At 37.4% G+C, this 27934-nt stretch overlaps 9 protein-coding genes and 1 non-coding gene across 13 annotated transcripts in view; 7 read left to right on the top strand and 3 right to left on the bottom strand.

Moving 5' to 3' along the window:
* The first annotated feature begins 206 nt into the window (after positions 1-206).
* Positions 207-830, top strand: LOC109539185 (cuticle protein 19). The gene is made up of 3 exons (XM_048668263.1): positions 207-297; positions 356-418; positions 470-830. The coding sequence occupies exons 1-3, from the start codon at positions 283-285 to the stop codon at positions 734-736; spliced, it is 345 nt and encodes a 114-aa protein (XP_048524220.1). The 5' UTR covers positions 207-282; the 3' UTR covers positions 737-830.
* A 2296-nt stretch (positions 831-3126) lies between these two features.
* LOC109539183 lies at positions 3127-3574 on the top strand. Its single transcript, XR_007281964.1, has 3 exons — positions 3127-3210; positions 3342-3419; positions 3483-3574. It is a non-coding gene; the product is annotated as an uncharacterized LOC109539183 (transcript).
* A 2442-nt stretch (positions 3575-6016) lies between these two features.
* Positions 6017-6786, top strand: LOC125505159 (cuticle protein 7-like). Its single transcript, XM_048668373.1, has 3 exons — positions 6017-6188; positions 6310-6369; positions 6423-6786. The coding sequence occupies exons 1-3, from the start codon at positions 6117-6119 to the stop codon at positions 6684-6686; spliced, it is 396 nt and encodes a 131-aa protein (XP_048524330.1). The 5' UTR covers positions 6017-6116; the 3' UTR covers positions 6687-6786.
* Positions 6787-9574: 2788 nt separating this feature from the next.
* On the top strand, positions 9575-14014 carry LOC109539299. Its single transcript, XM_019906961.2, has 7 exons — positions 9575-9634; positions 9685-9759; positions 10609-10898; positions 12072-12174; positions 12769-12888; positions 12997-13242; positions 13293-14014. Exons 1-7 carry the CDS (start codon positions 9620-9622, stop codon positions 13932-13934), a joined length of 1491 nt encoding a protein of 496 aa, XP_019762520.2. The 5' UTR covers positions 9575-9619; the 3' UTR covers positions 13935-14014.
* Positions 14015-15488: 1474 nt separating this feature from the next.
* Positions 15489-18832, bottom strand: LOC109539179 (larval cuticle protein A3A). Of its 2 annotated transcripts, XM_048668372.1 has the most exons (4): positions 18508-18832; positions 16045-16123; positions 15901-15993; positions 15489-15853 (listed from the first exon to the last, which is right to left on the bottom strand). In XM_048668372.1, the coding sequence occupies exons 2-4, from the start codon at positions 16057-16059 to the stop codon at positions 15539-15541; spliced, it is 423 nt and encodes a 140-aa protein (XP_048524329.1). In that variant the 5' UTR covers positions 16060-16123; positions 18508-18832; the 3' UTR covers positions 15489-15538. The 2 variants fall into 2 exon arrangements, with proteins under 2 accessions (XP_048524329.1, XP_019762348.1); XM_019906789.2 differs by lacking the exon at positions 18508-18832 and having other exon boundaries at positions 16045-18466.
* A 1568-nt stretch (positions 18833-20400) lies between these two features.
* On the top strand, positions 20401-20784 carry LOC109539182 (protein atonal). Its single transcript, XM_019906792.2, has one exon. The coding sequence runs from the start codon at positions 20401-20403 to the stop codon at positions 20782-20784; it is 384 nt and encodes a 127-aa protein (XP_019762351.2).
* A 1268-nt stretch (positions 20785-22052) lies between these two features.
* LOC109539236 (tRNA-uridine aminocarboxypropyltransferase 2) lies at positions 22053-23070 on the top strand. Its single transcript, XM_019906870.2, has 2 exons — positions 22053-22253; positions 22309-23070. Exons 1-2 carry the CDS (start codon positions 22168-22170, stop codon positions 22976-22978), a joined length of 756 nt encoding a protein of 251 aa, XP_019762429.2. The 5' UTR covers positions 22053-22167; the 3' UTR covers positions 22979-23070.
* On the bottom strand, positions 22874-23919 carry LOC109539238 (DNA replication complex GINS protein PSF1). 2 transcript variants are annotated; one of them, XM_048668698.1, is made up of 5 exons: positions 23735-23919; positions 23617-23681; positions 23299-23558; positions 23072-23248; positions 22874-22966 (listed from the first exon to the last, which is right to left on the bottom strand). In XM_048668698.1, the coding sequence occupies exons 1-5, from the start codon at positions 23804-23806 to the stop codon at positions 22950-22952; spliced, it is 591 nt and encodes a 196-aa protein (XP_048524655.1). In that variant the 5' UTR covers positions 23807-23919; the 3' UTR covers positions 22874-22949. The 2 variants fall into 2 exon arrangements, with proteins under 2 accessions (XP_048524655.1, XP_019762430.2); XM_019906871.2 differs by having other exon boundaries at positions 22965-23248.
* A 114-nt stretch (positions 23920-24033) lies between these two features.
* Positions 24034-26775, top strand: LOC109539234 (src substrate cortactin). The gene is made up of 11 exons (XM_019906866.2): positions 24034-24208; positions 24303-24548; positions 24607-24850; positions 24914-25024; positions 25078-25243; positions 25302-25458; positions 25517-25637; positions 25693-25885; positions 25933-26183; positions 26241-26435; positions 26491-26775. The coding sequence occupies exons 2-11, from the start codon at positions 24385-24387 to the stop codon at positions 26572-26574; spliced, it is 1686 nt and encodes a 561-aa protein (XP_019762425.1). The 5' UTR covers positions 24034-24208; positions 24303-24384; the 3' UTR covers positions 26575-26775.
* Position 26776: 1 nt separating this feature from the next.
* LOC109539233 (probable alpha-glucosidase Os06g0675700) overlaps positions 26777-27934 on the bottom strand; it is a 6759-nt gene continuing 5601 nt past the window's right edge. For both annotated transcript variants that reach the window (XM_019906865.2, XM_019906864.2), the window contains exons 9-12: positions 27642-27767; positions 27406-27589; positions 27138-27354; positions 26777-27083 (exon numbers count right to left, since the gene is read on the bottom strand). In XM_019906865.2, coding sequence (XP_019762424.2) covers positions 26790-27083; positions 27138-27354; positions 27406-27589; positions 27642-27767 — 821 coding nt within the window. In that variant the 3' untranslated portion in view covers positions 26777-26789. The remainder of the gene's footprint in view (positions 27084-27137; positions 27355-27405; positions 27590-27641; positions 27768-27934) is intronic.

Raw genomic sequence — 27934 nt, 5'->3', positions numbered from 1 at the left:
CATATGCACATAGGCTGAGTGTTAGAACGGGCAAAAACGCGAATTGCTGCTCATGCAAGTGGCAAAATTAACGAACCAGAATCGATCACCGCATAATTGTACTTGCCGAAATGTTTGCAAGAAGAATGTTGCGTTTCCATGTGAGCTATGCCCGAATGATAACGGCAAAATGCATACTAATTCCTATTAGTTTTTTCGATCCATCGATTCCATTATAAAAGCAATAGCTTGCAAACGGTAAATCAGTTCACAGCAGGACAACAAAGCAATAATATCCTAAAAATGAATTCTCTTTTGGTAGGTGCACTTGAACATTTTGGATGGTTTTCACAGTCAAATTTTCCCTACTTTGCAGGTTCTTGCCTGCGTTTGCATCGCCCTTGGTGCCGTTATGGCTTTTCCCAGCCATGAGCATCATGTAAGTACTAAAAACAGCCATTTTGGCCAAACCCTAATGAGAAAATTTCAGTTCGTTCCTCACTACCACTACGCATATGGTGTGCATGATCCCCATACTCACGACCACAAGTCCCAAAAGGAGGATCGTCATCACGACGATGTGCATGGGAGTTACACCCATCATGAACCCGATGGTACCAAGAGAGTGGTGGAATACCATTCCGATAAGCATGAAGGCTTCCAAGCCTTGGTGAAACGTGAAGGCCATGCTAAACATCCCCATGGAGCCACCAGTTACGTTGGTACCACCCATTGGGGCCACGGTTCCGGCAGATAGGCGACGCATGGATTGACTAAAGACTGTTTTATTTTGTATAAATGGATATTTGCATGTTAATTGTTTTTGTTTTGTATATTAAAAATGAGTTTATTTAAAAAAAGGTGTTTGTTTTTATTTATGTTCTGGTTATAGTACAACCAAAGCGAAAGAAAGAGAAAAACTTGAATCCTGTTCCTTTGCATATTTTTTGTGGCAATTTTTGTACTGCCGAAAATATTGGGAGAAAAAACACTGCGATTTTTAAAGTGATTCGAGTTTTAATTGGAGCATTTTATCGTAGATATTCTTTTATAATGATTTTTTATCATTAAAATATCCTCACATTTGACGATAAAGTGGAATGAGCTTAAGCAGTAATACGGAAACATAAAGAAAAAACATGAATAGAAGATTATTTCGCTGTTCGCTCTTTTTCCCGGTTCTTCCCAATGGTAAACGCAACTGCAATCCACTATCTAATAAGTAAACTGTAGCCAATTGAACTTTATTTGAAGATTGAAGCTCGGCAAAAAGCAAAGTGGAAGCTGGAAGTTCTCAATGAGAGAAAAATGAGTCAACTTTAAACTTTTTTGCAATTCGAAAAGCTCTTTAAATTTATTTTGCCTTGTTGAAAAGTCGCTTTGTAGTCTTGACATATAATTTCACCTCAAAGAAGGTTAAGTTAATGCACCCAATTCATATTTAGTTTAGGAATTTCGCTCGAAAGAAAGCAAAGGGAAAACTACAAGCTACATTTAGATTGACAAACTTTCAAAAAATTCTTGATAGTAAATGCTCTTGTTAAGCTCTTACAATCCAGATGACCTCTTTGTAATCTGGAAATAGAGTTTTACTTAAAATGTTTTTTATTTAAGGGTTATTAAATAAGTTAATGAAAATTAAACGGCATCTAATAAGTAAAATACGATTAATCCAGATTAAGGTAACACATTTGGTTTGCAAGAGAATAATTTGATGGTTTCACGTTAATCGTTTAAAGCTTCCGAAAAAACTTTGACATAAAACTTTCGGTATTTTAACGTTCTAAAGACACTTAAATTTTTCGAAAATAATTGAACTTTGCAACCTGCATGTCTTGAAATCTTGACCTAAAAATATTTCTTCAGCAGTTGGAATTTTAAATAATATTACTCTACAAGCATATCGTTAAAAAAAAAATTAAGTTAAGTTTGTTTTTGTGAGAAATGTTTCACAATTCGGAAAATTTTTGATTTTATTCGTTTTATACCAAGTTTGTAACACATTTGGTTTGCAAGAAACTAATTTGATGGTTTCAAGTTAATCGCTTAAAGTTTCCGAAAAAAACTTTCGGTGTTTTAACGTTCTAAAGACACTTAAATTTTTCGAAAATTATTGAACTTTGCAACCTCCATGTCTTATAATCTTGACCTAAAAATATTTCTTCAGCAGTTGGAACTTTAAATAATATTACTCTACAAGCATATCGTTAAAAAAAAATTTTAGTTAAGTTTGTTTTTGTCAGAAATTTTTCACAATTCGAAAACTGTTAATTTTATTCGTTTTATACCCAGTTTCATATTTGCAAAGAACTTGTAGAATGTAACAGTTTGAATCTCAAAAATCTCTCAAACTTGTGTATGTGATAAGTGCAATATGCAACCTTAAAAAAGGTATTAAAATAAAAAATATAGCCATTAATTTCGGTTACTCATTGTGAAAAATGTAATTAATACTCCTGATTATTACGATTTTTTTCTGCTTCTAACATAATTAGGAAAAGTGAAAAATCCTCAACATTGCGTGTTCCTGCTCATCGTAATCTTCTGAAAAATCTGGAGTTTGCAATTCAAAACATTGTGAACTAATTTGCACTGAGAACTAAAATACACGCTCATTCTTCGAAAATAATTTCAATTTTCTAGTCATTGGAAATCGTTGAAAATATGTAACTCGAGCTTGAGGTCGCGTACATTCCGAAATAATTATACAAAGTCAAATTTTGGGCACCTAAAAAGCTTGCATTGCCTACTAAAATGTATTGTGGCAATTTGAGCAACATTACACTTGACATTTCGTTTTACGCCTCGCAAAAACAGTCGATAAATTGATTTTTAACCATAATTACGATCAAAGTAATTAAATACGAATTACGTCAATGCTTGAACAATATTCGCAACAATGCAACATTTTTTTTCGCATCTAACCGTAATTAGTTGAAATAATTCAAAACCATGGATAAGCCGAGTAGCCAGGAACCGTAAAACGTTTTAATATATCTATAAAGTACTTTCTTTTTTAACTTGATGAATTTTTCCATATCGTTACTTTCATTACAAATAGAGATTTGATTCGTTTTTATCACTTGAGTTTACGTAACGGTACCATTGGTAAATGGTAAAAGAAACTGAAGTGATATTGATATAAAAGTTCAGTCATTAATCAGTAAAGTCAGTACAAGTTTGAGTTCTAACAAACAACATACAAACCGCTTCAACATGAACAACTTCATTGTAAGTGCAAGGGTGGTTTAAGGGAGTGCTCAAACATCAATAGTTTGGTCCTAAAGTTCTCTATTGACCTTTACCTAACTTAAAAGTTCGTGAAAAACTTCCAACTGGGGTAAAACTAAGGTTTCTTTCAGGTTTTGACTTCCGTCCTGGCCTGCCTCATTGTAGCAGCTTACGGGGATCATCATCATCACCATCACCATCATCATCACGTAAGATTGAAAACCCTTCACGTCTTCCACCAGGTCACTCACTAATCAATTTGCCTCCTCCAGATGGTTCCTCACTATCACTTCAAATACGGCGTTCATGATCCCCATACTCATGACCATAAGGAGCAAGAGGAGCACCGCCACCACGATGATGTGCATGGTTCCTATCATCTGGATGAACCCGATGGCACCAAGAGGGAAGTCAAGTACACCTCAGACAAACACGACGGGTTCCAGGCTTTGGTAAAACGTGAGGGACATGCCAAGCATCCACATGGAGCCACCAGCTATGTGGGAACCACCCATTGGGGACACGGATCTGGACGATAAATTGACTTGGTCTCCTAGGAAAAGACTGTTTTGATAATAAAATATAACATAATACATTTTTGAGAAAAATATTTGTTTTTTTTTATAGTAGTTTGTAAGTGGTAACCAGTGGCATTTTGTTCTAGTACAAGGCGCACGATTGCGTTCTTGTATTTCTCAATCATTTAGCTTGATAGATAAATTTTTTAAATATTTACTTGAAAAACAAAAGCAAAGCAATTAATGCTGTCTGTTAATCAAACTGTTAAAAGTATGATCAAAACAGGTGGTTTTTAAAAGCGTTACCGATAAATAGATACTGCATACGAACCAACCATAAAGTATGTGTGTTAATTCATCAAAGAGAAAAGCAATTCAAAATTTCATTAAAAATGTAAAATGAAATACAAAACATGGAATTATTCAGAGTTAAGTAAATTCAACATTCATCGACAATTGCGCTCACAGACTCAGTGTTTAAATAGTTTAAAATATTTCAGTTAGGTTAATTTCAATAAAACTTTGTCTTTTGTCTTTTTTGCCTGCGACTTTTTTCCTGATTTGACAGCATAATTTAAACCGTTCATTTGCGATGGTTTTTTTTCACAAATTATTACCCATTATATTATGTTATCATTGTTTTTAAATCAATTCCTTTAATTAGAGTATAACAATCAGCACTTAGATTCATTTATCACAAATTCGGTTAAAAAATGTTGAAAAAAATAGCAAAGGAACTTTTCTTTCAAAAAATAAAAAGTGACTATTTAAATTTTACTTTTAAAAACAAAATCTGTTGGTAAGCAAAAGCGACTTTGAAATTTGCGAGGTAAAATTCCTATTATCTCATAAACCAACCATGTTAAGCTAATTGAACCAAACAAAACGGAAAAACAGTCACCGTCTCGAGCAATAGATATTATTCGGGTAAAAACTCAAACACAATTTACTAACATCCATGTAATGTGGGCCAAAATATGTGAGTGAATCTGTGAAATTTGATTTATCAAGTCATTCATGCTGTAGGTTTTTCCAATTGTCTATTCGTCCGTTATTAAGTAATACAGTTTTGGTGTGAAGTTTTTTTATTTGGTGTAAAACCGCAATTTTATAAATTATTGATGTAACTCTAATCGAGTATTTTGCTACTGATTGTTCAATTAGTTCAGTTTTTTGAATGACAAAACATATTTTTTATTACCTACTTATTGCGTTGGTTGATAGTGTGATTTTTATATAAATTTTGTTTCGTACAAAAATTGAAGCAGACTTTTTTATGGAAAATTAGGCAATTTAAGGAAGGTTTAAGGCAAAGGCGTCGAACTTAAAATGTGTATTTCCTATTCCCAACTTAAAGAATTTTTGAGCGTTCACGATCTTTAACCGACGATTTATTCCTTATTATTGACCCAACCCAACCCATTTATAAATGCATATTTATGACCTTCTTCGTTCTTCGAAAACGTTCTCAAAATGTCATAAATTTTACATTATTTAACATCTCACGGACGTAAGGAATGCATCGAACTCATTGGAAAACATGGTAGAAGTTTCAAATCCGAAATAATAGACATTTTCGGTACATTTTAAGCGTTTTTTAAGCGTTCACGATCTTTAGCCAACGATTTCTTCCTTATTATTGACCCAAACATTTATATCGATTGAGCTTAAAAAACACGCATGTGAAATTTAGATTTTTGGTCGAAATTTTTCTAAGGGTTTCCACATTAACACACAAAGCGGCATTAACACACAAGTGTCTTAAGACACAGTATTACCCAGGCCTAAAAGAATTCTTCGTCTGATTAAAAATATGCAAAAAGTGGGACATTTCTGTTAATGTTGTAACCCTGCAACTTTCCTAGGCGCTGTACAGGGAGCAAATAAAACAACTAAAACCTCTGTGAATAAATTGACAAATATCCAACTCCTACCCTACCACTTAACCAAGTCCACTGCTCTTACCATTGGCGTTTTCTCAGTTAAATAAAAAAAAATCACACAAACAAGCGCCAATCAAACCCTATTGCTGTAACAATGTTTTTCGCATTGGTCAGTAATACCCATACAGTGCCAGTTCGAACTATTACCAAACAATTGGTATTTTATCGAGCCGATCTGGCCGACAAAAAGAAGACTACAACCAATCGAGGTTTTGTTGACCACAAATGATCGTAATTGATCTGTTCGAAATGTTTACATGCGCTTAGAAACCGTGGAATTCATTTCGACTAGAATTTCTTTTAAAGGTAAATATTTTATTTTGTCATGTCCATTGCTCAAACCTTAAACACACAACTTTGGTTGGCTTTTTGCGCGATCGCTATGCAACAATACCGTTACTAAACTGCATAACACAATTAAAACGAAATCTATATATAAGATCGGATGCTGTTGATTAGGCCCAGTTGCGGTCTAAGAAGGAACAATACCGTTCATAGAAAAATGAACATTTTTATCGTAAGTTGGAATACATTTTAGAGGTAAAACTATGAATAAGTCGAGCAGTTGTTAGCAGCACTAAAGGTTCTCTAAAGGGAAACTCAATGACAGTAAAACAAAAGTTTCTATTTAATTGCAGATAGTTTCCTTCTTAGTTGTGGCATTAGGCACCGCTCTTTGCCACCATCATGAACACTACGTAAGTTCCAAATCGTCCACCAATTGAAGAACTTTGATAGATATAATTTCCAGTTTATACCCCACTATCACTTTAAATACGGGGTGCACGATCCGCATACAAAAGACCATAAATCCCATGAAGAACATCGTCATCATGACGATGTTGTAGGATCCTACACGATCGATGAACCAGATGGTTCCAAGCGAATCGTTGAATACACCGCAGGAAAACATACGGGATTCCGGGCGATTGTTAGGCGAATAGGACCAGCCCATCATCCACATGGTTCCAGTTTCTATGGAGTCACCCATTGGGGATTCGGATCGGGGAGATAACCGCCCATAGTACCAACCATCAAAAGACTCAACTAGAGATTAAGAGAAATTTTGTATGTTTTGCTATTACTGGAAATTAAAGAAAGAAGAGCTGAATAATTTTGCTAGTTTTTTTGGGGGGAAGCAACAGTTGCTGCTCTTTGCGCGAGGGGGGAAGAACTAACAAATTGTGAATCGAAAGCGAGATGGTTAATTTGACTTATTTAATTATTTGCGAATGTGCGTGTTTTAAAAATAATCTATTATCCAAAATTCAAATTACTGATTTCCGTTTTAATGGACAATTTTTGTTTCTTGAACTCACAAGTTGGAGCTGCGGAAATTGAAGCTGCAAAACAGTCTGTTTTCCCAATTCCCCAATGCCGTTCATCTAGCAATAAACTAAGAGTTTTTGAGTGTTTTTTAGCCATATTTTCGATTATGGAAATTTAGTGTTGCCAACACTGGGTTGTGAATCGAAACACCACCAAAGCAATAACGTCATTTTTTTATTAAATAAATAACTTTCTTCCGCACTATTAACAACTTTCTAAATTTTTCCTCATTAGCAGGTATTTGACGGAAAACTGCACCTTTAGAATCAATGTTTGTTTCAACGCTTTTTTTTTTAACTTTTCCAGCCTGAGGAGGTAGAACAAAATTCTCAAAATCCACACAGTTTCTAAAGAAGTGAGTCAAAAATAATTGATAAAATTGTTATTTTATGGTGTACTAATAAATGATCATATTCTCCTGCTTAATATTCATCAGCCATTTTGGGGAATTTCGAGGAAAACGCGTTTTAAACCTTCCGAGTTAGAATGAAGGCTCATTTCGGTTCAATTGCTTTTATAAGCAGGAAAACTGGGTGTAAATGTGAGGAAACCAGAGCTGGATTTGTGTTAAAAATGTCCACTCAATCTGAGGGGTGATCAGTTTGAGTATTTGAAGAAACTCCAGCTCAAAATTCAGCTCTACATTGTCTTTGAAAAGCTCTAATATGGAGAATGTAATCTTCACCATTTTAGGAAAGCTAAAGGAAAACTCTCCAAAGTGCAACTGGCATAAATTCAGAATTTTTCTCATTGGATTGTTAGAATGAGCAAGATGATTTCTAACAAACATTTCCGTAATCCTTCGTTTCCTGAAACTACGTTGTGACAAAATTGTTAATTTAACCCAGCACATTGTGTTTTGGCTGTCTTTTGAAGCCTTATGCGTAAAAGAAAAAAAGTAGCTGAAACTAAACGGCAAGTAAAAAAGTATGCTTTTTAAAAGCACCAAATTTGTAGGAAAAACTTTTTGTAAATAGTAAAATGTATGTATGTTTATTTCAGACCAAACCAGTACAATGTTTATGATTTTTTAGATTCGTTTAAAAAAATGTTTTGCTGTTCGAAAATTATGCGATAGACAAGCTATTTCGGAATACGTGGGTGCTGATACGATGTTTTTACATCGAAAGTGGTAATTTCGCCTGATTGATGTTCAATGGTGAATTTTAGTTTCTGACACTTACCCAAATCATCTCATTTTTAATTCCTATAAAATTTCTCGTATAAACCTCAAAAATTAAATTAAATAAAAAATTAACACCTCTACTTTTAATGAGAGAATTGTGCTAAACAAGACAAAGGGCGTGAAAACGACGTACAATGGAGCAACGGTAATCTTGAAAATCGATTATGTAATAAAACCGCAAATATTAAAGTTTGTTTAATAATAACCCAGTGTAAAAAGTGTCTTACGCAATGCCTAAAGTTAATGAGAAATAAAAGCTCCAGATGTGGCACAATTGCAATTATTTACTGTTGGGTTTATTCAGTTTATTAATCGATCTAGTTTATTTTTTGCTTGTATTGTTGCTCTGGTCTCGGGCATTGTTTCATCCAAGATGTATTTGCTGCGATTTTTTTACTTTATTTTTATTCTTCAGCCGCGTGACTTTCTTACTCTTTAAACTATTGTCTCGACTTAATTCTGAAAAAATAATGAATGATAAAAAAAGGGAAATGTTTTGCAATAAAAAACCGGAACGTCTAACGCAAAACAAGCCATGCTAAAAAATACGCATTGTGAAATTAGAAGTGAACAGAGCCAAAAAATGCAATTTAAACCAATAAGAAGGGCGATGGCCAGAACAACGCAAAACAGGCCAATGGCATGTTCAGAAGAATGCGTGGAATTTGATTCGGGCCAATAAGATGCGTAATAACCCGAAGAATGCGAAGAGCGCCGATGCGAAGCATTCAAACCGGTTTCCGTCTAATGAATGGAATTCTTTACAGCGCGTAAGAAATACTACGTTTACGATAATGTTTCATGAATGAAATTGCCCTTATTGGGTCGTTTGAATGCTTTGTGGACGGATGGAATATTCATTTTTGAACTTTACAAAATTGTTATTAATTTTTCTAATTGGTTTATGCAACAACGGCACATTACGCATATAAAACCAATGCATTTTGGCATTACGAAGTTTTATGGATTTACATTAAAACATATGCTGGTAAAAGTTAAGTTCTTAGACCCACTATTGGACCATTTGGTTTTGCATACTTTTTGAAATTGAACAGCTTTCTTTAGGGACCGTTTGAGTTTGCAAAGAAATTTCTAATTATTCACTCAAACTCAATAATAGCCGATCAACAAATCAATTACCGGGTGATTTCAACTGAACAAAGTCGATTTGCTGTCGAACTGCAATATTCAAGCCACTAGTCCGTAAACTTGTTAACTTGCAATCCCAAAGAGATAATGGTTTCTACATACTTACATAACGTACAGATTGGGCATTTTTTTGGTCAAAGTGCGTTATTAATTTCGGGTGTTTTTTCGGCTAATCATACACATGATTTAAATATCCCAACAGGTATATAAGCAGGTAGGCGCTAGTTGGTTTATATCAGTTATCAGTTCAAATTTCTACTGTTTGGCAGCATTTGAAACCGATTATGTCTCCTCTAATGGTGGGTGAATTTTCAAAACCTCTACAAAACCTTATTAATTGTTGTTGCAGGTTCTTTTAGTAGTTTTTGTTGCTACCAATGCAGCAATCGCCCAGTATTATGGGCATGGTCATGAAGATCATCATGTAAGTACGAATTTATATTTTTCAACTATAAATAACTAAATGTAAGTTAATATTAATTGAAAGACATTCTCATTTGATGCAGAAACGGTGTTAAGGCAAGGGCGGGTCCAGAGGAGGGCTCATGGGACCCCCATGAGCGCCCTCTGGATCAGGGTGAAGACAAATGTTATCATTGTATTCTTTGTGGGTTTAAGGTAGCAATTTTTTTAGGGAAAACAGCTTTTTGATGTAGAAATTGTCTGCATTACTCTGGTTAATATCGGGCCGTTTGAAAATATTGAAATTTTTGCAAAAACGTACGATTTTCGATAAAAACTGCATCTCGGTTGAAAAACTTAGAAGTTTTGATGATTTGAAGGTCGAGAAGTTATTTTTCGGACAAAGTATTTTGAATTTGGCAGAAAGGCCTTAGCGTAAAAAGGTGTTTCAGGGCCAAACTTACGATTTTTGGCTATACGCTCTTTTGCTACAAGTTTGGCGGCGCATAAAGATTTTTTATCCCCAAATGTATTATTAGCAGCAGAAGCTCAATGGTATTACAAAAAATTGCAATTGTTCTTGTTTAAGACAATAATATGGCAAGTTTCTTGTTTAAGACAATCTATGTACATGGTAACTAGAAGAAATACAATAGAAGAAAAGTTATTTTGTTATTTGATTACAACACAATACTTTTTAATACATTTACTATTGTCCTTGAATTGAAGCCTGTCCTGACTGAATCTCATCTCTACTACATGACCCCCCCCCTGACTTAAAAGCTGAATCCGCCCTTGTGTTAATGAAGCATTTACAAAAAGAGCAAATTAAAAAGAATTTACCTCATGATTTCTGTATTGCAATTTCCAGACTGTTCCCCATTACCAGTTTGAGTACGGTGTTCATGATCCGCATACTCATGACATCAAGGCCCAACATGAACATCGGGATCATGATCATGTTCAAGGCGGCTACACCTTTAAGGAGGCGGATGGCACGCAAAGAGTGGTCGAATACACTTCTGGACCTCATTCAGGATTCCAGGCCGTGGTTAGAAGAATCGGACACGCTCAACATCCAGCTCATTATGGAAAACATGGATATGGCGGCATTGGTGGAACCAGTTATGTTGATGTCACTCACTGGGGGCATGGATCTGGAAAATAATTGCACCCTGTATGTTGTGGCTTTCAATAAATAAGTTAATGCAGTTTGAGTTGTCATTTAATTTAATTTTTAGCTACCAAATGGGAAAAGCCACCTTGAAAAATCATAATCTCGCCCACTGAACCTACACAATTTTTTTTATATCACTAAAAACCTAATTAAGAAAACTACAACGTACGCCTTCATTTGCATACGCGGACCGTAAATTCGCCTATATTACCGCTTTCATTCGGCCTGAAACTAGATTTTAGCCAAATAATAGCGGATCAAAATTTCAACAAATCCGAACAACAAAATATCTTGCATTTACTTAATTAATCAGCATAACTACTGTTATTAGTTTCGCTTCAATTAAATGCAAATAGCTAATTATCACTACTAATTTGTTGCAATTAGAACAAATCACCGCCCATATGTGGAACAGTGCTTTAGACCTTTAATGTAGGGTATTTATTTCATTTACTAAATCGTGTTTTATTCGACTTTCAACGCAATTACGTCAGCGAAATTTATATTATCGCACTTTTATCGGCAATGTAGCCATTGTTATAATACACTTTTTACAGCAATATTAATAATAATGATTGTTTTTACGATTTAAGAAGGTCGTGGCGGAAATTCGCTTTTGCCAAGGTGGTAAACGTACGCAACATATAAAAATGTACTTTTACCAATCACACATTTGTAGTTGATTTTATTCAATGTAATAAATGCGCAATTTTATTGATGTCAAGTAGTTGCTGTGAATTTGTTTTTTTTGCCAGATGGAACGTTAATTTTCAACAAATTTCATGGGATGTCGACAATAAACAATGTCCTCAGTCTTTAGCAAGACCAATTGAAGAGACCAATTACATAAAATCGTTGGACTGTAGACTCTTCTCGCTTAATGTTAATGAACTTCAAATCCAACCAGATTTTCGCTAGTAATCCAAGTCAAACCACAATGTCAGCGAATCTTGCGGTTCCGCAAAACCAACCCAAAAACCGGATCTAATTAAGCCAAAAAATTGTAAACCAATCCACACCCACCAATGCTCACGTTTGTCGAAGTTCCTGAAAAATCACTTAGTCATTTTACAAATTTGCCTCAAATTTTTCATCCGGTTCTCTAGCTTCTGAAGGCCTTTACTATCAAATTGGATATAGATTAATTGTTCTTCAAGTCGCACAAATTCTATATATATAAGCGTAGACAGTTTCGGTTTCAGTAACATTTCTCTTCACACTATACGGTTTGTAACTTACAGTGCAATGTCGATAACATTGGTTAGTATTTTGGGGTGTTTTAAGGATGTTGGTGTGAACTTGTGCAGTGTCAATTCGGATTAGCTTAAATCAATTGGATTTTTTCTTGAAAATGTGGCTCAAAAATCGACCAGGACAGTCAATTTTCCCGATATTGTTCCAATTGATTTTTGCATTAATAGTTGAACTAAGTTATTGTTTTGTTTGTCTCAACCGCCTACAGGTTTTTTGATCTACAGTTTTTCCTATAATTATTCATTTAATCATTTTACGCTTTTAAAATTCACTGACAAATATTGATATGGTTGAAGAGTAGAACATTGAGGAGTTAAAATTTTCACTTACTTACTGAAAAATCAAATGTTTTCTCATTGTTTTGAGAGTTTTGAAATAATTTAAGTCTCCGCATTTACCTTTTTCTTGCCTGAGTTTTTTGTATAAAGAGATCAAACATAATGCTGTGTGTTTAGAATTCAGCATTTATTATCAATTTGCAATTAAAGTTCTGAGAAAACTCGGTTTGCCAAAAAACCCTAAATTTCAGACAAAACACCCAAAGAAAACTATTAAAACTTCTCATAATTTAACTGAAAAATCCTCATTTTCCAATTTTAGATTCTTTGCGTCTCATTAGGAGTGATAGGAGCTTACGGTTCGGTGTTGGTTCCTGGATATGAAGCAGGATCACTTTATTCTGGATACCAGGGAGAATATGCTGGAAAATATGATAACTATGTAAGTAAAACTCATCAAAATGTCCCTTGGTGCCTCCAGAATACTCAAAAAACATCACCGTACGACCCACAATTCATCACCCAAGTAACTTAAACCTTCAACTTGCAGAAAAAATCCTACGCTTTCGAATACGGTGTATCCGACCCCCATACCGGTGACCATAAATCCCAATGGGAAACCAAAGACAAAGAAGGCACAGTGAGAGGAAGCTACAGCCTGCTGGAACCTGACGGTACCACCAGAATTGTAGACTACATTGCAGACGAACATGGTTTTAGAGCGGTAGTGAAAAAAGTTGGAGTCCATGGAACCAGCGTGGAAACTCATGGAGGAGCTGAACACGATGTTTCCCCGGTAATTTACTCCTCAAATTTGAGAAGCTTTAAACTAATTTAAAAAAATAGGTTGCAGTAGCCGCCCCGATCGACTACCAGCAGACAGTGATCGAAGAACCGGTGGCCTACAAGAGCTACGATGGAGGATACGAAGATTACAGTGGGCTGAAGGCAATCGCAGCTGATGTTTATACCAAACCCCTGGAATACATCTCTGCGCCTAAGGCTGAACTGCTTATTAATGTTCCAGAACAGAAGCTGGAATATGAAGGTTCTTATGCGGCAGAAGAGCCACATCAACCCAAATTTGCGCTACCTGAAGAATACTGGAAGCCCGAGTATATTCCCGAAGAAAAATATGTCCTGCCCCAAGCATACAGCCAGTCTGGTGCTGGATACGCTCTTCCAGCCCCTAAGCAGATTCAGGAATATTTGGTTCAACAATACAAAGCCCCTGAGCAGTATGTGTCAGCTCCTCAATACAAAGAGTACACAGTACCTCAAGTGGCCAGAGAATATGTTCCTCTGGAACACGCTCCTTACTCATATGTACAAGAGCACAGATATAACACTCCAAAGGGAAAAGCTATATTAGTGGAAGCTCCACAGGTCCACTATGAGGAGGCTCCCAAACTCAATTACTACCCTCAAACAGCCAATGCTTGGCAGCTGAACGAACCTAGCCAATATACCTTGAATGTAGCTTATTAGGATCTAGACTGGCACTGAAGACATTGATTGTACATATTTATGATAATAAGTTATTTTCATGAAAACGTTTTAACCCTTAACTTTTTTATATGAATTTGCAAACGAAGCCATAATAAGCATCCTTCTGAGGATAAAATGTGTATTAATGAGGCTTAATCAATAAGTTGACTAAGTAGAGGCACTGATTAGAGAATGTATTTATTTATTTCTATTATACGAATTAAAATAAATTGGCATCCAAAAGTGTTTTATTACTATGTTGCTGTCACGTTTTTCCGGTGGTTTGTTCAATTCGGGCTTTTTTGGGTGTTCTAACAATCCAAACAGAAAAAAAAGGAAAGACAAACATGTAAAAACCCGACAATGGCGGGATTTTGATCGAAATGTTTGCTAACTCTCTAATTGATTCACTGAATTATCCACGGTTACAATTGAGCAATTAATTGAAGTCTTTTTTAAAAGCCTATACAAATGTTGAATCTCGATTGAAGATTTTGGTGTGACTTTTGCAACTAGAACTACTTTAGTTTTGCTAAATTAAAACAAAAAATGTTCTGCCATATTCAGGCAATTGAACCGTGATTTTTCCACCCCATTGAATAAATTTGAATAAAATAAACTGTTTGGATTTACATCGATAAATCATGATTTGGTCACAAGACTGTGACCCAAATTTCGCTTGTTTGTTGTTAACGAGCCACTTTACGCGAAATTAAGTAGCTAATGCCAAATTAGAATTTTTGATTTACTTTATGGCGACGGTTTTGGAAGAATGTCAGGGCTATTATAAAATAAAGCAAGGATTTCGGTATCAAAAAATACATATATTGTTTGCTGTAACGCAATTCAAACTCAGTAAAGAAGTAAAAATAAACCGTTTGACAAAACTTTCCAACAAAATGAGTGAAAATTGAGGGCAGGAAGTTGCACAATCCCTAACAGTACAAACGGGCTAATGATTTTCTTCTGAACCAAAATCAGTCCAACCCTAATGGCTGGGTAAATCGAATTTAGTTTCTCATTGTGTTTCGTAAATTTAACCAGCCATTTCACGGTAGTTTTAATTATAGGTCGCAGTGGTGCCTTTTGACACCTCGCTCCTTTGACTATGACCTATCCGAAGGATGTTTTAATAACTGTTATTCCGCTGAAGAATCACGATTGATTACAAAGTGCTGTTAGGTTTCATTGTGCTCACACAATATTCCTATGATTCCCTTTACTGGAGTGATTATTGTCTTTTGATTTCAATTCGTAATCGATTCGTTCAATGTCACTCGAGCTGCTAATAAAAACATCATCCATATGACTTTCGATTTTGCCCCCAAAATGACTTGTTTTATGCGACACACTTCGGCCAACAAATTATTTGCGTAAGTAGTTAAAATCGTGTAAATGAGGAAGTGGAAACGACGTTTGAACAAAGCACAATACACCACGTGCTTAATGCAGACGATGGTAATTAATTTTTTTGCAGTGACTGGCTACCAATTTGCCAAAATTTAAAGCTACAATTAGCCGAAGGTTATGATTTGAGGAGAAAAAAATACTAAGTAGCAGAAAAACATTGAATCTATTAAGCTGGTCTTTGGTGTGTCTAGCAATCATCTTCCTGATCCATGTCCCCAATGCGTAACGCCCACATAGCTGGTGCCTCCTTTTCCATGATCTTCATGTCCATGTCCATCGGCGTGTTTGTCCCCATAAATCGCTGGATGCTGGGCGTGTCCTTCCCGTTTTACCACCGCTTGGAACCCATCTTTCTTTCCAGAATTGTACTCTACGATCCTTTTGGTACCATCGGGGTCATGGATTGTGTAGCTGCCTTTGACGTCGTCGTGATCCCGATGCTCCTCTTGGGATTTGTGATCCTTGGAATGCGGATCGTGGACACCGTATTCGAAGTGATAGCCTGGGACCTAAGAAAAGTCTATAAAATATTTTCTCTCGGACCTTTGGTACTTACATGGTGCTCTTCTCCTTTGTGCTCTTCATGTCCATCCCCATGCCCTGGGAAGGCCAAAGCAGCAGTGATTGCAATGGATACATAGAGAACGACCTGAAAGGGATTTTTCCAGTTTGTTTGATGTAAAGGTAAAACTGTACTTACGGCAAAGGTGTTCATGTTTAATTAATGAGAACAATTTGAATGATTTTTGCACTGGCGGAGCCCGCTTTTATATCGGATACTAATTACCAACAAAAGCAGTTAAGAAATCGAAACTGTGGCAAACACAATTGGAAAAAACCGCGAAGTATGATCTATTTACAAAACGTGCGTTTTACTTTTGCTAGCTTTTGTAAACTTGACATTGTCTGGTTAATAATCTGATCGTTTAAAAGTGTGGCAAACTTTTTTCCGCACTTTGATTTACACAGTATTGCAAATGATCGATTGGTGACCAGATCGACTGAAACCGGGCAAAATGATCATTTTGCAAATGCCCTCATTAAATATTCTAAATCACCGAAGAGCTCAAAATAAAATTATTTGGATGATCCCCACACATTTTTGAACAAAACGGCAAAAATTGCGCGTGAACAAATTATAGTAATAATGAAGATAAATCATGCACACTGGACAGACCGAACCGTTAACTCTAATTTTCACACCATAAACCAAATGACCAACCCATCAAATCGCAACAACCCAGCTTTGATAAAAAATTTAAGCGCTGCATCATCTTCGCTTTTTCATCTATTTAAGCTCTACTAAATTCAGTGTCGTAACAAAGTTTTTTGGGAAAATCGATCGGGGTAGAGAATTGTGAGCCCACGATTGAGATAACGAGAGATTTTGTAACTGAGAGAGTTAAGGGAAAAATTAAAAACGAATTTCAAAGTACTAGTGAAAAATAATTTCCGTGTTGGTTGACTGGACTTTTCCCAATACAAATCATTTGAAAATATGAGATTTATGTTGGCCAATTTTTCAGTGCGTTGGACGCCAATGTGTAGGTCATTTTGAAAATCATTTAAACTTGTCACTAAAATTGTTTTTTTGCAACATCCAAAGTGTCCTGAAAATATAAGGAAAAAAGCGGAAAATACAGCAAACGTTGGTACTTTTATAAATCTTGTCGGTCGTAAATTAGTATCAAGTAGATAATAAAAACAAACAAAAGCAAGTAAAAAAATTTAAAGAGTGTCTTTGCATCGGAACCAAATGATAGAAACTTTAAAATAGTAAAATATAGGCAATTAATTTAGCTCGAGTTCAAAACATTATGTAAAATAAATAAACTAAACTAGTGCCCCCTAAATGGACGGCACTGGTCAAGCAGCTCAAGCACTCCTTCATCACACCTCCTTCTGTCATTTGTTTCTACTTAGACATGTTTAATCCCTTTCCTGGTTCAACACGAGAATCGTGTCATTTTTAGCTCGTTAGGGGCATTTTGGGTTTTGTAATCTTTTTCCCCTGGACCAATTACAGCGCCAGTCAGCGCCCCTTTCTGTGAGCGTTTACCCGAAACCGATTAGAACGTTTCAAAAATGTTAAATCGGCCTCCATAACTTCGTTTATTTTTATACAAGTTTGTTAATTAACTGCCAATAATGCAGGCAGTGTTCCAAACAAAAAATCCACAATCCAATTATTTTCCTTCGCAACCATTATTTTTGGTAAGTCGTTCTAAAATAAATGTAAATTTTTGCTTGCATGTCTTTGGTGAAAAACCGACCAGCAAGACGCTAATTTCATTGAAAAATAGGAATGTCCCTTGGGGTAGTTCCGAAGTCACACACGTTTCTTCAATAGTAGCCAAATCAAATTACAATTATCTTCCAAAGTCTTTCAATTTCGACAGTAGTTTATCTTCGGGGCACCTAGTTTGCAAGTGCGGCCACCTCAAAACACGCAACTTCTGCCTTGTGGCTTCGCTTTTACAAATTTCGAGGGCTTAGGTAGGAATATTGCATTTCGAGCAGGTAGGCAAAGGTGAAACGGCAAGTATTGATGTCACTTATTGGGGAAAGTTTATGGAACAAGAACATGCCTGTTTGCAATTTGCACTTTCCCAAATACAAGTACTTTGTAAAGTACAAGTACAGTTTTTTCAAAGCACTTTGCCCTAGGGGACACATTTCAACCTTTTGCAACAGCTCGGGTACCAAGAAAACGAACGATTACCTATACCCGACCATTTAAGCCAATGATATTTGCGTTTTGCTCCCGAAAAATTGTCTTAATTTGGCTCAAATTTAGCCAATGTTATGGCATGTAAATATTCAAAAGCAGCAAAACATGACACTAATTGCCGGCAAATGTGTGTCCAAAAACTATGCAAAGTGTTTCCGAAATTTTGTTGGTTGGGTATTTCGCCTAAAAATGTTTGTCTGTTTTTTAAATACATAAATCCGCCTGTACCAGCAGAACTTGAGTATCTTTAGTGCGAGTTGCAGACAAAGTTAATCCGAATCCGTGTTTATTCGTGAGGTTTGAGTAGGTAAATTTATGCCCCATTACTCATGGTTGTTGAGTTATAAGGCTTCAGAAATGTGGTACTTTTGGAGCATTTTGTTTAAAATGCATCGCCTTTAATAGACTGGAATTGGGAAAAATTGCACTTACGCGTTCTGTATCCAAAAAAATTCTCGGTGGAGTCGAAAAGTCCACAAAGTCTTGAAGAAAACTCCGAAATTTACTCAAAGGTCCGAATGACACTTAAATGTCAAAAATATTCTCTCATCTATACGTCAGACATAATTTTTCGAGTTTTTTCGCGAAAAATTGTCCTGCTAGCCGAAGAAATACCACAAAACGGCAAAGGAAATATTTCTCTTCCAGAAAATCCGCACTTTTCCGCACAAAAATGCACAAAATCACGAATTTTTCGATATTTAGACAGATCGCGCTTAGTGCGTATATGTCAGTCATAAATCAAGAAACTAATTCAATAAAATGAGAGGTTAGTTGACGTTCTTTTGAAAGTTAATCGCCCAATATTCTATCTAACTCACTTACTCTCACAAGTTAATCGGAAATACGACTTCAAAACGTTTACGTACGTTTTTTGTCTTATACTTGGAAAAAAATACTAAAAAATAGTTCAGCTTCAAACGAGGACAAAACCACGCTAATACAATACAGCAAAAAAATACATACAAAATACAGCTTTTCGCAATTTTTATTTATTGAAGCTCCCATTGCTCAGATGCATTTAAATATAATTTTGCATCGACATCAAAATTTTTAATTAAATCGGAGGGAGGTTTTTGCATTCCTCCTACACCACTCTTGTTAAGCCAGTAAATTAACCGCAAAATTAGGGGTAGTTAATGCCTAACCCTAGTGAGTTCGGTTGGGCTCAAAATTTCGAAATGAAGGTCCGGTGACTGCGCAATTTCCAAAATAGCTTCTCGATAAAATTATCTTTGCCAAGCGGATGTGCCCAGGTTTTGTGCGATTTTTTGCATACAGATTTCCTTTTGAAAACGGAAATGAATTCAACTTTGAATTCAACCACGGCGGATTTCAGGTGCCAAATTTTAGATCGTATTTCTTCAGCATGCAGCTACTTAAATAGAAAACGAGATTTGCCCAGATTGGCATCTTTTTATGAAATTTTAATTAGTTTATTGGGTCAACAGTGAGTTTTTTGCAAATAAACAACCGAATAGTTTTTGCCAAAATATTTTCTAATTCTCTATCAAAAACCAGATAAGCGAGAAAAATKTATAAAATGTGTATTTTTCAAACAGTGAAATTTRTAATATATGTATATGAAAACGTAATTTATAAAACAGTAAAASTTCAAGTAGTAAATARATCCTGCTGAACAGCCTAAATTTAATTATTATTTTTTAAGACCAATACTCTTTGCTCACAAACTCTTGATCGTGCTTTGCTCATCACCATCAACAMCGSAGGAAATTTGCTTAATWAGTTTCAAAAATCCCTGCCCAATTCAACAATTAATCCGCCCTTAAGTGATTGCATGYTCAATTAAAACGATGTGAAAGTCGTCKCCTCAAGTCGCTCTTTCTAGTCTTTAATTTATGCCCAAGAAAATTWAAAAAATCGGCCATGTACAATGCGAAAAAAACCACTTCAGAGCAYTTTTCCCCAATGTTATAATCCCTTTTCCTACAAACCACCCGCAAAAAACATAATAATCCAGCTCATTGTTCATTTGATCGCAATATGAAAAAAAGTGATCAGGGCCGAAAAACCCCCCGTGCAATTGCTCGTCCAGGATTGGTCGTGTAGTACCCAAAACGGAAGCCTACAATTGGTTGATCGGCACGCGCTTTTAGGGCGTAACATGCGGACAATGGGGTCTGGTTTCCATATAAAAACCGAAACCCGTATGTTGATCCCTCAGATTCGAGCCGATTTCCCTTGGCGCAGTTTAAAAGTGCATTCTTCTGCCGTCTGTTTTGAGCGGGTATTTCGTAATTTTCGTGAGCTTTTTTGTACCTGAGCGTCAATTTTGTGTTGATTTCTTCAACTTGAGTGCCAACCATGGAAAATCCTGAACACTACTCAGCCTATCTGTACTTTCCGGCAACCACTCCGGATTTAATCCCTCAGGACTGTTGGGGCGCATCTCCTAATTCCAGCTACGACAGTCTGAGCGATGAAGGGTTTCAATCGGTTACCAGTCCAGGAAAACCTGGATCCAGAGGAAAAGTGGCTCCTCAAGTGTTGAGGAGGCGAAGACTGGCGGCCAATGCCAGAGAACGTCGCCGAATGCAGAATCTGAACCAAGCTTTCGACCGTTTGCGGACTTTTCTGCCTCAATTGGGTCAGGATAGGCAGCTGAGCAAGTTTGAGACCCTCCAAATGGCTCAAACCTACATAGCAGCTTTGTACGATCTGCTGGATCAAGCGCCCTCCAGTCGCTGAGTTAACGATTAAGGTTTGTTACAGTTTATTTTAAAGCCAAAGAAATTTATACCAGTGTTAACGTTTGTATTATAGTAATTTATTATGTGGCCCTTAAGGCTGCATGTTTCCCGCATATTATGTAGTAGATTGTAAGTGTTGTGCTCTCACAATAGTGTAAAGGGTGTAGGCCAGTCTTTGCCACAAAAGTATTAACTATCAATAACTCAGTCAGTATTATTTTATTATTAGCATTGCTACTTTTAGGATAAATAACATAAATGTACAATTTGTAAATATCTTACAGCAAGGTGCCAAATTTTGTGTCATATAGGAATAATAGTGAGATAAGTTTAATTAAATAAATAATACGTTTAGATAATTTTTATTAAGGCGTTTTATTAAGTCCAGAACGTTTGATCGTTTGCTAGCAAAACCAGGCAGATTTGTGCCTCTTGATGCAGTCGCTTTTTCATTTAATTTCAGGCCTTTGTTTCAAGTGTTTAGCGTTTTCAAGGGCGGATCCAGGGAGGTCATGACCCCCCCCCCCATTCAATTCCTTATCCAACGATGCCAAAACGAATTCTCTGGCTCGAATGGTTCTTGAGAAACTTCGAAAAAAGCAGCGTCATGTTCAAGTGGATTTTGCAACTCAAGAAAAAAACCACGCAAATCTAAAACTTCTTGAATTCAAGCATTTTTTGAGAAAACTGCCAACATTTGCTTATCGATGGTTCACTTTCTAAAAAGGCCATTTATTTTTCTCTAGAATGATGTACAAATGAGCATTCTTGTTAATTTTGCCTCCGAGAAATGAGCAAAAACGGGACGGAAAACATGAAATTTTGGCGTAATCTTGCACCTAAGTGTATGATATTCAAATTTCGCTTTCTGGGTCAAAACTACTCCAACTTCCTCACTCACGTTGTTACGACTGAATGAATGAATGAATGAATTATCTCTGGAATGATGTGAATAAGATCGTTCTTGCTCATTTTCCTTCCGAGAAACATGCAAAACGGGACGGAAAACATGAAATTTTGCAATAATCTTGCGCTACCCTTGCACAAAACGACGATCATTTTTCTAATTTCAAAAGCAACAGAAAACTGTATTTTTTCTACATAACCCCCCCCTGACTTTAAAGCTGGATCTGCCCCTGTTTCCACAAAACATCAACATTTCAAGTATTATTTTGGTGAAGTTCGACCGCACCTCAAGCAACTCGCAGCTGACGTCATGCAGAAGCCACCCAACCGTTAAAAACTACCCAATTTGCACCTCTATAGAATTTTCCGATCTTTATCTATGGAACTTTCTGTCAAACTTCGTTTTCATAACCTCGCATGTTACCCTTATTTCAAAACTTCGAATTTTGTTTAAATTAGCCCTTTTTAATGAAAAATGGAATTGGAAACTGAAGCCCTGTCCGACCTGTGTGGTCTGCCAAGCGAACCACCAGAAATGCGCAGCCTTTGCCCCAACTGTGAGTAAGTAAATCTCATCAAATTTTCGTCGATATCTTCAATTCTGTGTCCTTTCAAGGCGCCCCATGATGGTATGCTACTGTAGTTCACTGCCTAACCCCGCCCTGTGCCCTAAAAGTAGAATAATCCTGCTGCAGCACCCTGCCGAGGAAAAACGATGTCTTCGAACTGCCCCCATGTTGCAATTGGGGCTCTCACCAGGCAAGTGCCTTATTTTTAAAGGAAAACGATTTCCCGGACTTCACGAAGACTTAGCTGCTATATTGACGGACAGTAACACACTCCTACTTTACCCTAGTTCAAGTGCGGTGGATATAAGCACAGTAATTAGCCAGGAAGTGTCTGCAAGTGGCTACAATATAGTTATTATTGACGGCACCTGGCCTCAAGCTAAAGCCATTTACACAAGCAGTACAATCCTGCATGGTCTGAAGCAAGTGAAGCTTCTAAACAGCAGCAACAGTGATTATATTATAAGGACGCAGCCTGCAGATGGTTGCCTCAGCACATTAGAGACTGCAGCTCAGTGTTTGGCAACTTTAGAAGGTGATAGTTTGATTAAAGACAAGCTCCTCAAGCCCCTAAAGGTCATGTGCGAGTATCAGTTGCAAAATGGTGCCGTGTCACATCAAAGTAAGGAATTTTTAATAAAAAACAACTCCTATCCAAAGCTAATTGGCAAAAGACTAAATAAGGTTCTTAGAGACGCCGATAGACTGAAAAATTAATTGTAATTAACAAACTGATTGATTCAACAATACTGAGCAAACTTTTACAGAGTTGTATTTACACTGATAATTATAAGATATGTTGAAAAATACCTTTTGTAATCAACTCCTCGCACTCAGTTCTTGGCAAATAGTGTCTGCTGTCTTTTTTAAGCAATAGCACCGTTCCATCGGATAACTCAAACTTCCCGTAATCCACTAAACATCTCACTTCAATGTAGAGTGATTTAGGAGGTCGAAGATCCAGCCCCAAATTTAGACCATCTTCGCCTGCAACATTATGTCAAGTAATGGGAGTATTTAGTGGTTTTTCCTCATACCAATTGATCTCATGTATTTGGCCAAATTTCTGGAATATTGGCAAAACCACTCGACTTCTTCTGAGCTCATGTTGACCTTAATATCTGCCGGTAAAACACTACCAAACTCCCATCTCATGGTTCTGAGTATCCTGAGTCTGTTATGGTGGTAAGCGATCAGACAGCGGACGTTTCTTTTCAGGGCTGTTACCCCAATTCTGAGAGTGGGATATAAGGGGTTGCTGTTGACTGCCAAGCCGCTTTCATTGGCAACAATCGCTCTAAAAATCAAGAACGGTTTAATTGAGTACAAAGGGGATTTTTAAGGAATTTCGTTACCCATTGCTCCTGTTCAGGTCATCAAGCTGCTTTATTTCGGCACAAACTTCCTTCACCATGTCGGTCTGAAACGGTGACAATGTATAGATTCAACGGTAAAGTGTTTGCTTACCCTTACGTTGTATGGCGGCAATACGTTTTCACATCTGGATAGTTCTTTTATTAAGTTACAGGCTTTTTCGCCAAACATTTTTAATTCTGCCTATCTATTTTATAACCTCAACTGCTTTTTGTTGTCAGTATTGACAACGACACGTTAACGGAATATTTTCAAACTCATTGACCCGAGCGGATCGTGTGCTATCTCCCTCGTTTGCATGTAAATAAGCCCATCCAGTCGACTTTTAGACCATATCAGATATTAAGTTTTATTTAAGGGACATTTGTCACTTGTTTGTCAATATTATTTTTCGATGTGTCACTAAACTAAATAAATAAATAAAATAAACCGGGCGTAGCCCTAGTGATTGGTTTTGTACATAGTTCTAACTCCCAAGCAGTATTTTCGTATTACTCAAAGTGCATTACTAGCGAATTTAAAAGGCTATAGCCACAAAGTGAAATTTTCAATAAGAGTTTATATTTAATACTGGTAAGTCCATATATAATAAAATAAAAAATTAGATACCCTGAATGATAAGACCTGCCCGCATACGTTATCTCCTTACATTCACCTCGATATTCAGATTACCGATAATCGCTAAACAGCAGCATAGAATTAAGTTTTATTACAAAACATCTAAAGGACTTCGAGGCAAGTAATTGACAATGTGGAAAGCAGCAGCGGGTCAACAGATCAACATCAAAGCGAACACAGAAGATGACGATGATTGGGAAACAGATCCGGATTTTATTAATGATGTTGACGAACAGCAGCAAAGATGGGGCTCCACAACAGTGGAAGGCTCAGGCAGAACTGCCGGCGCAATTGAGTATGTAAATCAACAGCTTTAGAGATAATTCTGCATTGGAAAACGTTGATATTCATAGCATGGACAAACTGAGGCGTGAAACTGAAGAAGCAGATTCCCAGAAAAAGAAAAAGGCCCTAGACGAAGGAGCTGACAATGCAGCCTTTGGCTACGGAGGCAAATTCGGCGTTCAGAAAGACCGAATGGATGCTTCAGCAATGGGGCATGAGTATGTGGGCAAAGTGGAGAAACATGCTTCACAAAAGGACTACTCTACGGGCTTTGGGGGCAAATTTGGGGTGCAAACTGATAGGGTTGACAAGGTATTTTTTTGCGTGATTTCACCTAAAAATCACTTGTTTTTGAGTTATTGCTTTTCAATCTAGAGCGCAGTTAGTTGGGACCACAAAGAAAAGGTGGAAAAACACGCCTCCCAAAAAGACTATTCTGCAGGATTTGGAGGCAAATTCGGAGTGCAGACTGATCGGGTGGATAAGGTATAATAAGCGCGTTATCCGGTACATTGCCAATGTAATCAAACAACTTCCAGAGCGCGATGAGTTGGGACCACAAGGAAAAAGTCGAAAAACATGCGTCCCAGAAAGACTACGTGACGGGTTTTGGTGGCAAATTCGGCGTGCAAAGCGACCGACAAGATAAATCGGCTGTTGGTTGGGATCATATTGAGAAGGTTGAGAAGCACGAGTCGCAAAAAGGTTGGGAACATGCCCCGGCTACAATTTTGAGGGAATTATAAATTTGAAAAAATTTCAGACTACGTAAAAGGCTTTGGGGGGAAATTTGGAGTGCAAACAGACCGGCAAGACAAGTCGGCTGTTGGTTGGGACCATCATGAAGCCCCCCAGAAGCATGAAAGCCAAACCGACCACAAGGTTGGCTTTGGCGGAAAATTCGGTCTGCAAACTGATAGGTTGGACTTTCATGGACTGGTTCCTTTACATTGCATATATTTAATGTTTTCATTCCAGAGTGGATAAATCAGCCGCAAACTTCGACGAACCTGGAAAAGTGGGAACGAATTACACGAAAGTTAAGCCCGACATTGGAGGGGCTAAACCATCGGACTTACGGGCCAAATTTGAAAGCATGGTCAGTGAATTTTAACGCATTTGAAACCCCTCTATGAGTTCGGGTTTACTTGTAGAATTCGGAAAGCAGCCAATCGAGTTCGCATGTAAGTTCGCCAGCGCCGAAAAAGAGCATACATGCCAAAGCTGCGATCTTCGCAGACAGTAGTCAAGAAAGCTCAATTCCTCCAAGTCCCGAGAAGCAGGCGAGCGCCCCCAAACAACTTGCTTCATCCAAGGTGGCCTTCCTGCAGCCAAATTCTACCCCTGGTGAGTTTTTATGATCAATTCACCCCAACCGCTGAGTAATTACATAGTAATTAAACCAGAGCAACCGGAGAAAAGCGCGCCTCAAAAAATGAACCCTAACAAGCTTGCTCAGTTCACAACTGCTCAAAGCGAAGCCGCCGAAAGTGCCAACTCAAACAGTTCAATTAAAGAGGAACTGGAATTGCTGAAGCAGTTGCAGAGGCAGAAACAAGAAGACACCGATGAGGAAGTCGGGTCGACCAGCGAAGTGCATGAGACCTATGCAGATGTCCAGCCGCCAGAACAATTTACGCAACCCGTGAGTAGAACAACCCGAAAAAGTGTTTCAAAATAGTATTTTTTTATTTTTTTTAAGAAACCGCCTCAAAGTCCGGAACCAGAGCAGCTGCCTGTGGTAAGTTCAACCTCTGACCAAGAGGAGCCGGAATATTACACTCAAGACGAAATTGTTGATACTGGTATAACCGCTGTTGCTCTGTACGATTATCAAGCAGCCGCTGAAGATGAAATTTCCTTTGATCCCGATAACCTAATAACGCACATTGAGAAGGTAAGTCGGAAGTACTTTGCGGGTTTCGACCATTGATTCAACCTTAACATTTTAGATTGATGAAGGATGGTGGAGGGGTTTATGCAAAGGAAAGTATGGACTGTTTCCCGCAAACTACGTCCAATGCAATGAGTCTTGAGTAGGCACAACTCGCGATATTTTTGCCTGTGCGAAACCATTTCGAAAGTTTTGTTATTTGTATTAATGCGGTCTACCTACTTATATCAACATTTTACTTGTCTTTTGTTTAGTGTTTTTAATTACGAGATGTATACATTTATTATATTGCTACAAAACGAAACTGTATGATGCAGGTTTTTTAATAAAAAAATAAAAACTAGTTTTTATTTAAATTCAACTCCAAAGGACTTCGTCGCTGTACTTTATTGTAATATTCCCGTTTCCATTGCACAGTTCCAGATTTTTTTCATAAAGCCCAGAGTATCCATTGGTGTAGTTTTGGTAGCCATAAACGCTCACGTATCGCAAGGTATAGTCGCAATCTGCGGGTAAACCATCGACGGTAACTTCGGTTTTAGTGGCCGAAAATTTCAAGAGATTTTTGTCCTTCAGCAAGCTTCCATTGGCTTGGCAGTTTTCCTTTGAGGTGCAATTGAGCGCGATAATCAGCTCGACTGTTGTGGATTTCTGAAATGTGCTTCTTTAAGCTTGCATTAGGCCAAATGAGGGAAGTTTCCTAACTGTTAAAGGGATAATATTGCCTTGAGCCACCAGCATGGTCCAGTCCGATTCGAGGGCATCGATGTCGAAATACTCGGAGTCTTCTTGGGGTGCAAACATCGTCCCGCCCCAGAACTCATACCAAACCGCTTTTTCCTTGGGCAAGAACACCTGCAGCTTGTTTTTTCCTACGCTTAGAGGGTGAGCGACAATAAGTTCACTACCTATGGTGTATTGCCTGAAAGGTGCGTTTTTTATCGGTTGCAAAGGCCTGGACTTCGCCACTCACCCTTCCATTGAAAAAGTTACGTTATTCTTGAAATAGTCGTAATACATTGGGCGGACTAGCGGCGCTGGGTTCTGCAGAAGAGTGTAATAGTAGTCTTGTAACAGTTTTCTTCTTTCCATTGCGGCCCGGACAATATTCGCCGCGAATTGGGAGTTGAGATTAGCGGGATCTCGGAATACGTCGCCTAATGAACCATGGAGGATTTATCCAGCAGTTTTTGCTCCGGTGGAAATTACCTGATGAGACGCGGAAGTAGGGCATGGTTGCTGCGGCGATATACCATCTGATGCATAAAGCTTCGTGCAGGGTCTTGTTATATGAGGCTGTGTCTCCGCATATCGGCAAGCCGACCAATCGGTTTCCTGAAATTTTGCATGTATTTTTCAAAATGAAACACCCACTTACCCAAGGGCCAGGGGAGGGGGCCATGACCCCCATTCAATTCTCTATCCAACGATGCCAAAACGAATTCTGTGGCTCGAATGGTTCTTGAGAAAATTCGAAAAAAGCAGCGTCATGTTCAAGTGGA

This window comes from Dendroctonus ponderosae, unplaced genomic scaffold (assembly GCF_020466585.1).
Source record: "Dendroctonus ponderosae isolate FM_Combo_2020 unplaced genomic scaffold, Dpon_F_20191213v2 Dpon_F_20191213_7, whole genome shotgun sequence".
NCBI classification, from domain to species: domain Eukaryota; kingdom Metazoa; phylum Arthropoda; class Insecta; order Coleoptera; family Curculionidae; genus Dendroctonus; species Dendroctonus ponderosae.
Note: the sequence above shows the minus strand (reverse complement) of the source record. Positions and strands in the feature narration are given on the sequence as shown.

Bases quoted from the DNA above. Each gene is read 5' to 3' on its own strand.
- LOC109539179 (XM_048668372.1), bottom strand. The intron at 15,854-15,900 runs GTAAGTACCAAA...GACTTTTCTTAG, and splicing joins ACAAAGGAGAAGAGCACCAT to GTCCCAGGCTATCACTTCGA.
- LOC109539182 (XM_019906792.2), top strand. From the start codon at position 20,401: ATGGAAAATCCTGAACACTACTCAGCCTATCTGTACTTTCCGGCAACC.
- LOC109539185 (XM_048668263.1), top strand. The intron at 419-469 runs GTAAGTACTAAA...AGAAAATTTCAG, and splicing joins TTCCCAGCCATGAGCATCAT to TTCGTTCCTCACTACCACTA.
- LOC109539238 (XM_019906871.2), bottom strand. From the start codon at position 23,806: ATGTTTGGCGAAAAAGCCTGTAACTTAATAAAAGAACTATCCAGATGT. The intron at 23,682-23,734 runs GTAAGGGTAAGC...TCACCGTTTCAG, and splicing joins ACGTATTGCCGCCATACAAC to ACCGACATGGTGAAGGAAGT. The intron at 23,249-23,298 runs GTATGAGGAAAA...ATAATGTTGCAG, and splicing joins CAAATACATGAGATCAATTG to GCGAAGATGGTCTAAATTTG.
- LOC109539299 (XM_019906961.2), top strand. The intron at 9,760-10,608 runs GTAAGTACGAAT...TGCAATTTCCAG, and splicing joins ATGGTCATGAAGATCATCAT to ACTGTTCCCCATTACCAGTT. The intron at 10,899-12,071 runs AAAATAATTGCA...TTGTTCTTCAAG, and splicing joins CACTGGGGGCATGGATCTGG to TCGCACAAATTCTATATATA.
- LOC109539236 (XM_019906870.2), top strand. From the start codon at position 22,168: ATGGAATTGGAAACTGAAGCCCTGTCCGACCTGTGTGGTCTGCCAAGC. The intron at 22,254-22,308 runs GTAAGTAAATCT...TGTCCTTTCAAG, and splicing joins AGCCTTTGCCCCAACTGTGA to GCGCCCCATGATGGTATGCT.
- LOC125505159 (XM_048668373.1), top strand. From the start codon at position 6,117: ATGCTGTTGATTAGGCCCAGTTGCGGTCTAAGAAGGAACAATACCGTT. The intron at 6,189-6,309 runs GTAAGTTGGAAT...ATTTAATTGCAG, and splicing joins GAAAAATGAACATTTTTATC to ATAGTTTCCTTCTTAGTTGT. The intron at 6,370-6,422 runs GTAAGTTCCAAA...TATAATTTCCAG, and splicing joins GCCACCATCATGAACACTAC to TTTATACCCCACTATCACTT.
- LOC109539234 (XM_019906866.2), top strand. From the start codon at position 24,385: ATGTGGAAAGCAGCAGCGGGTCAACAGATCAACATCAAAGCGAACACA. The intron at 25,638-25,692 runs GTCAGTGAATTT...GTTTACTTGTAG, and splicing joins GGGCCAAATTTGAAAGCATG to AATTCGGAAAGCAGCCAATC. The intron at 25,886-25,932 runs GTGAGTTTTTAT...GTAATTACATAG, and splicing joins GCAGCCAAATTCTACCCCTG to TAATTAAACCAGAGCAACCG.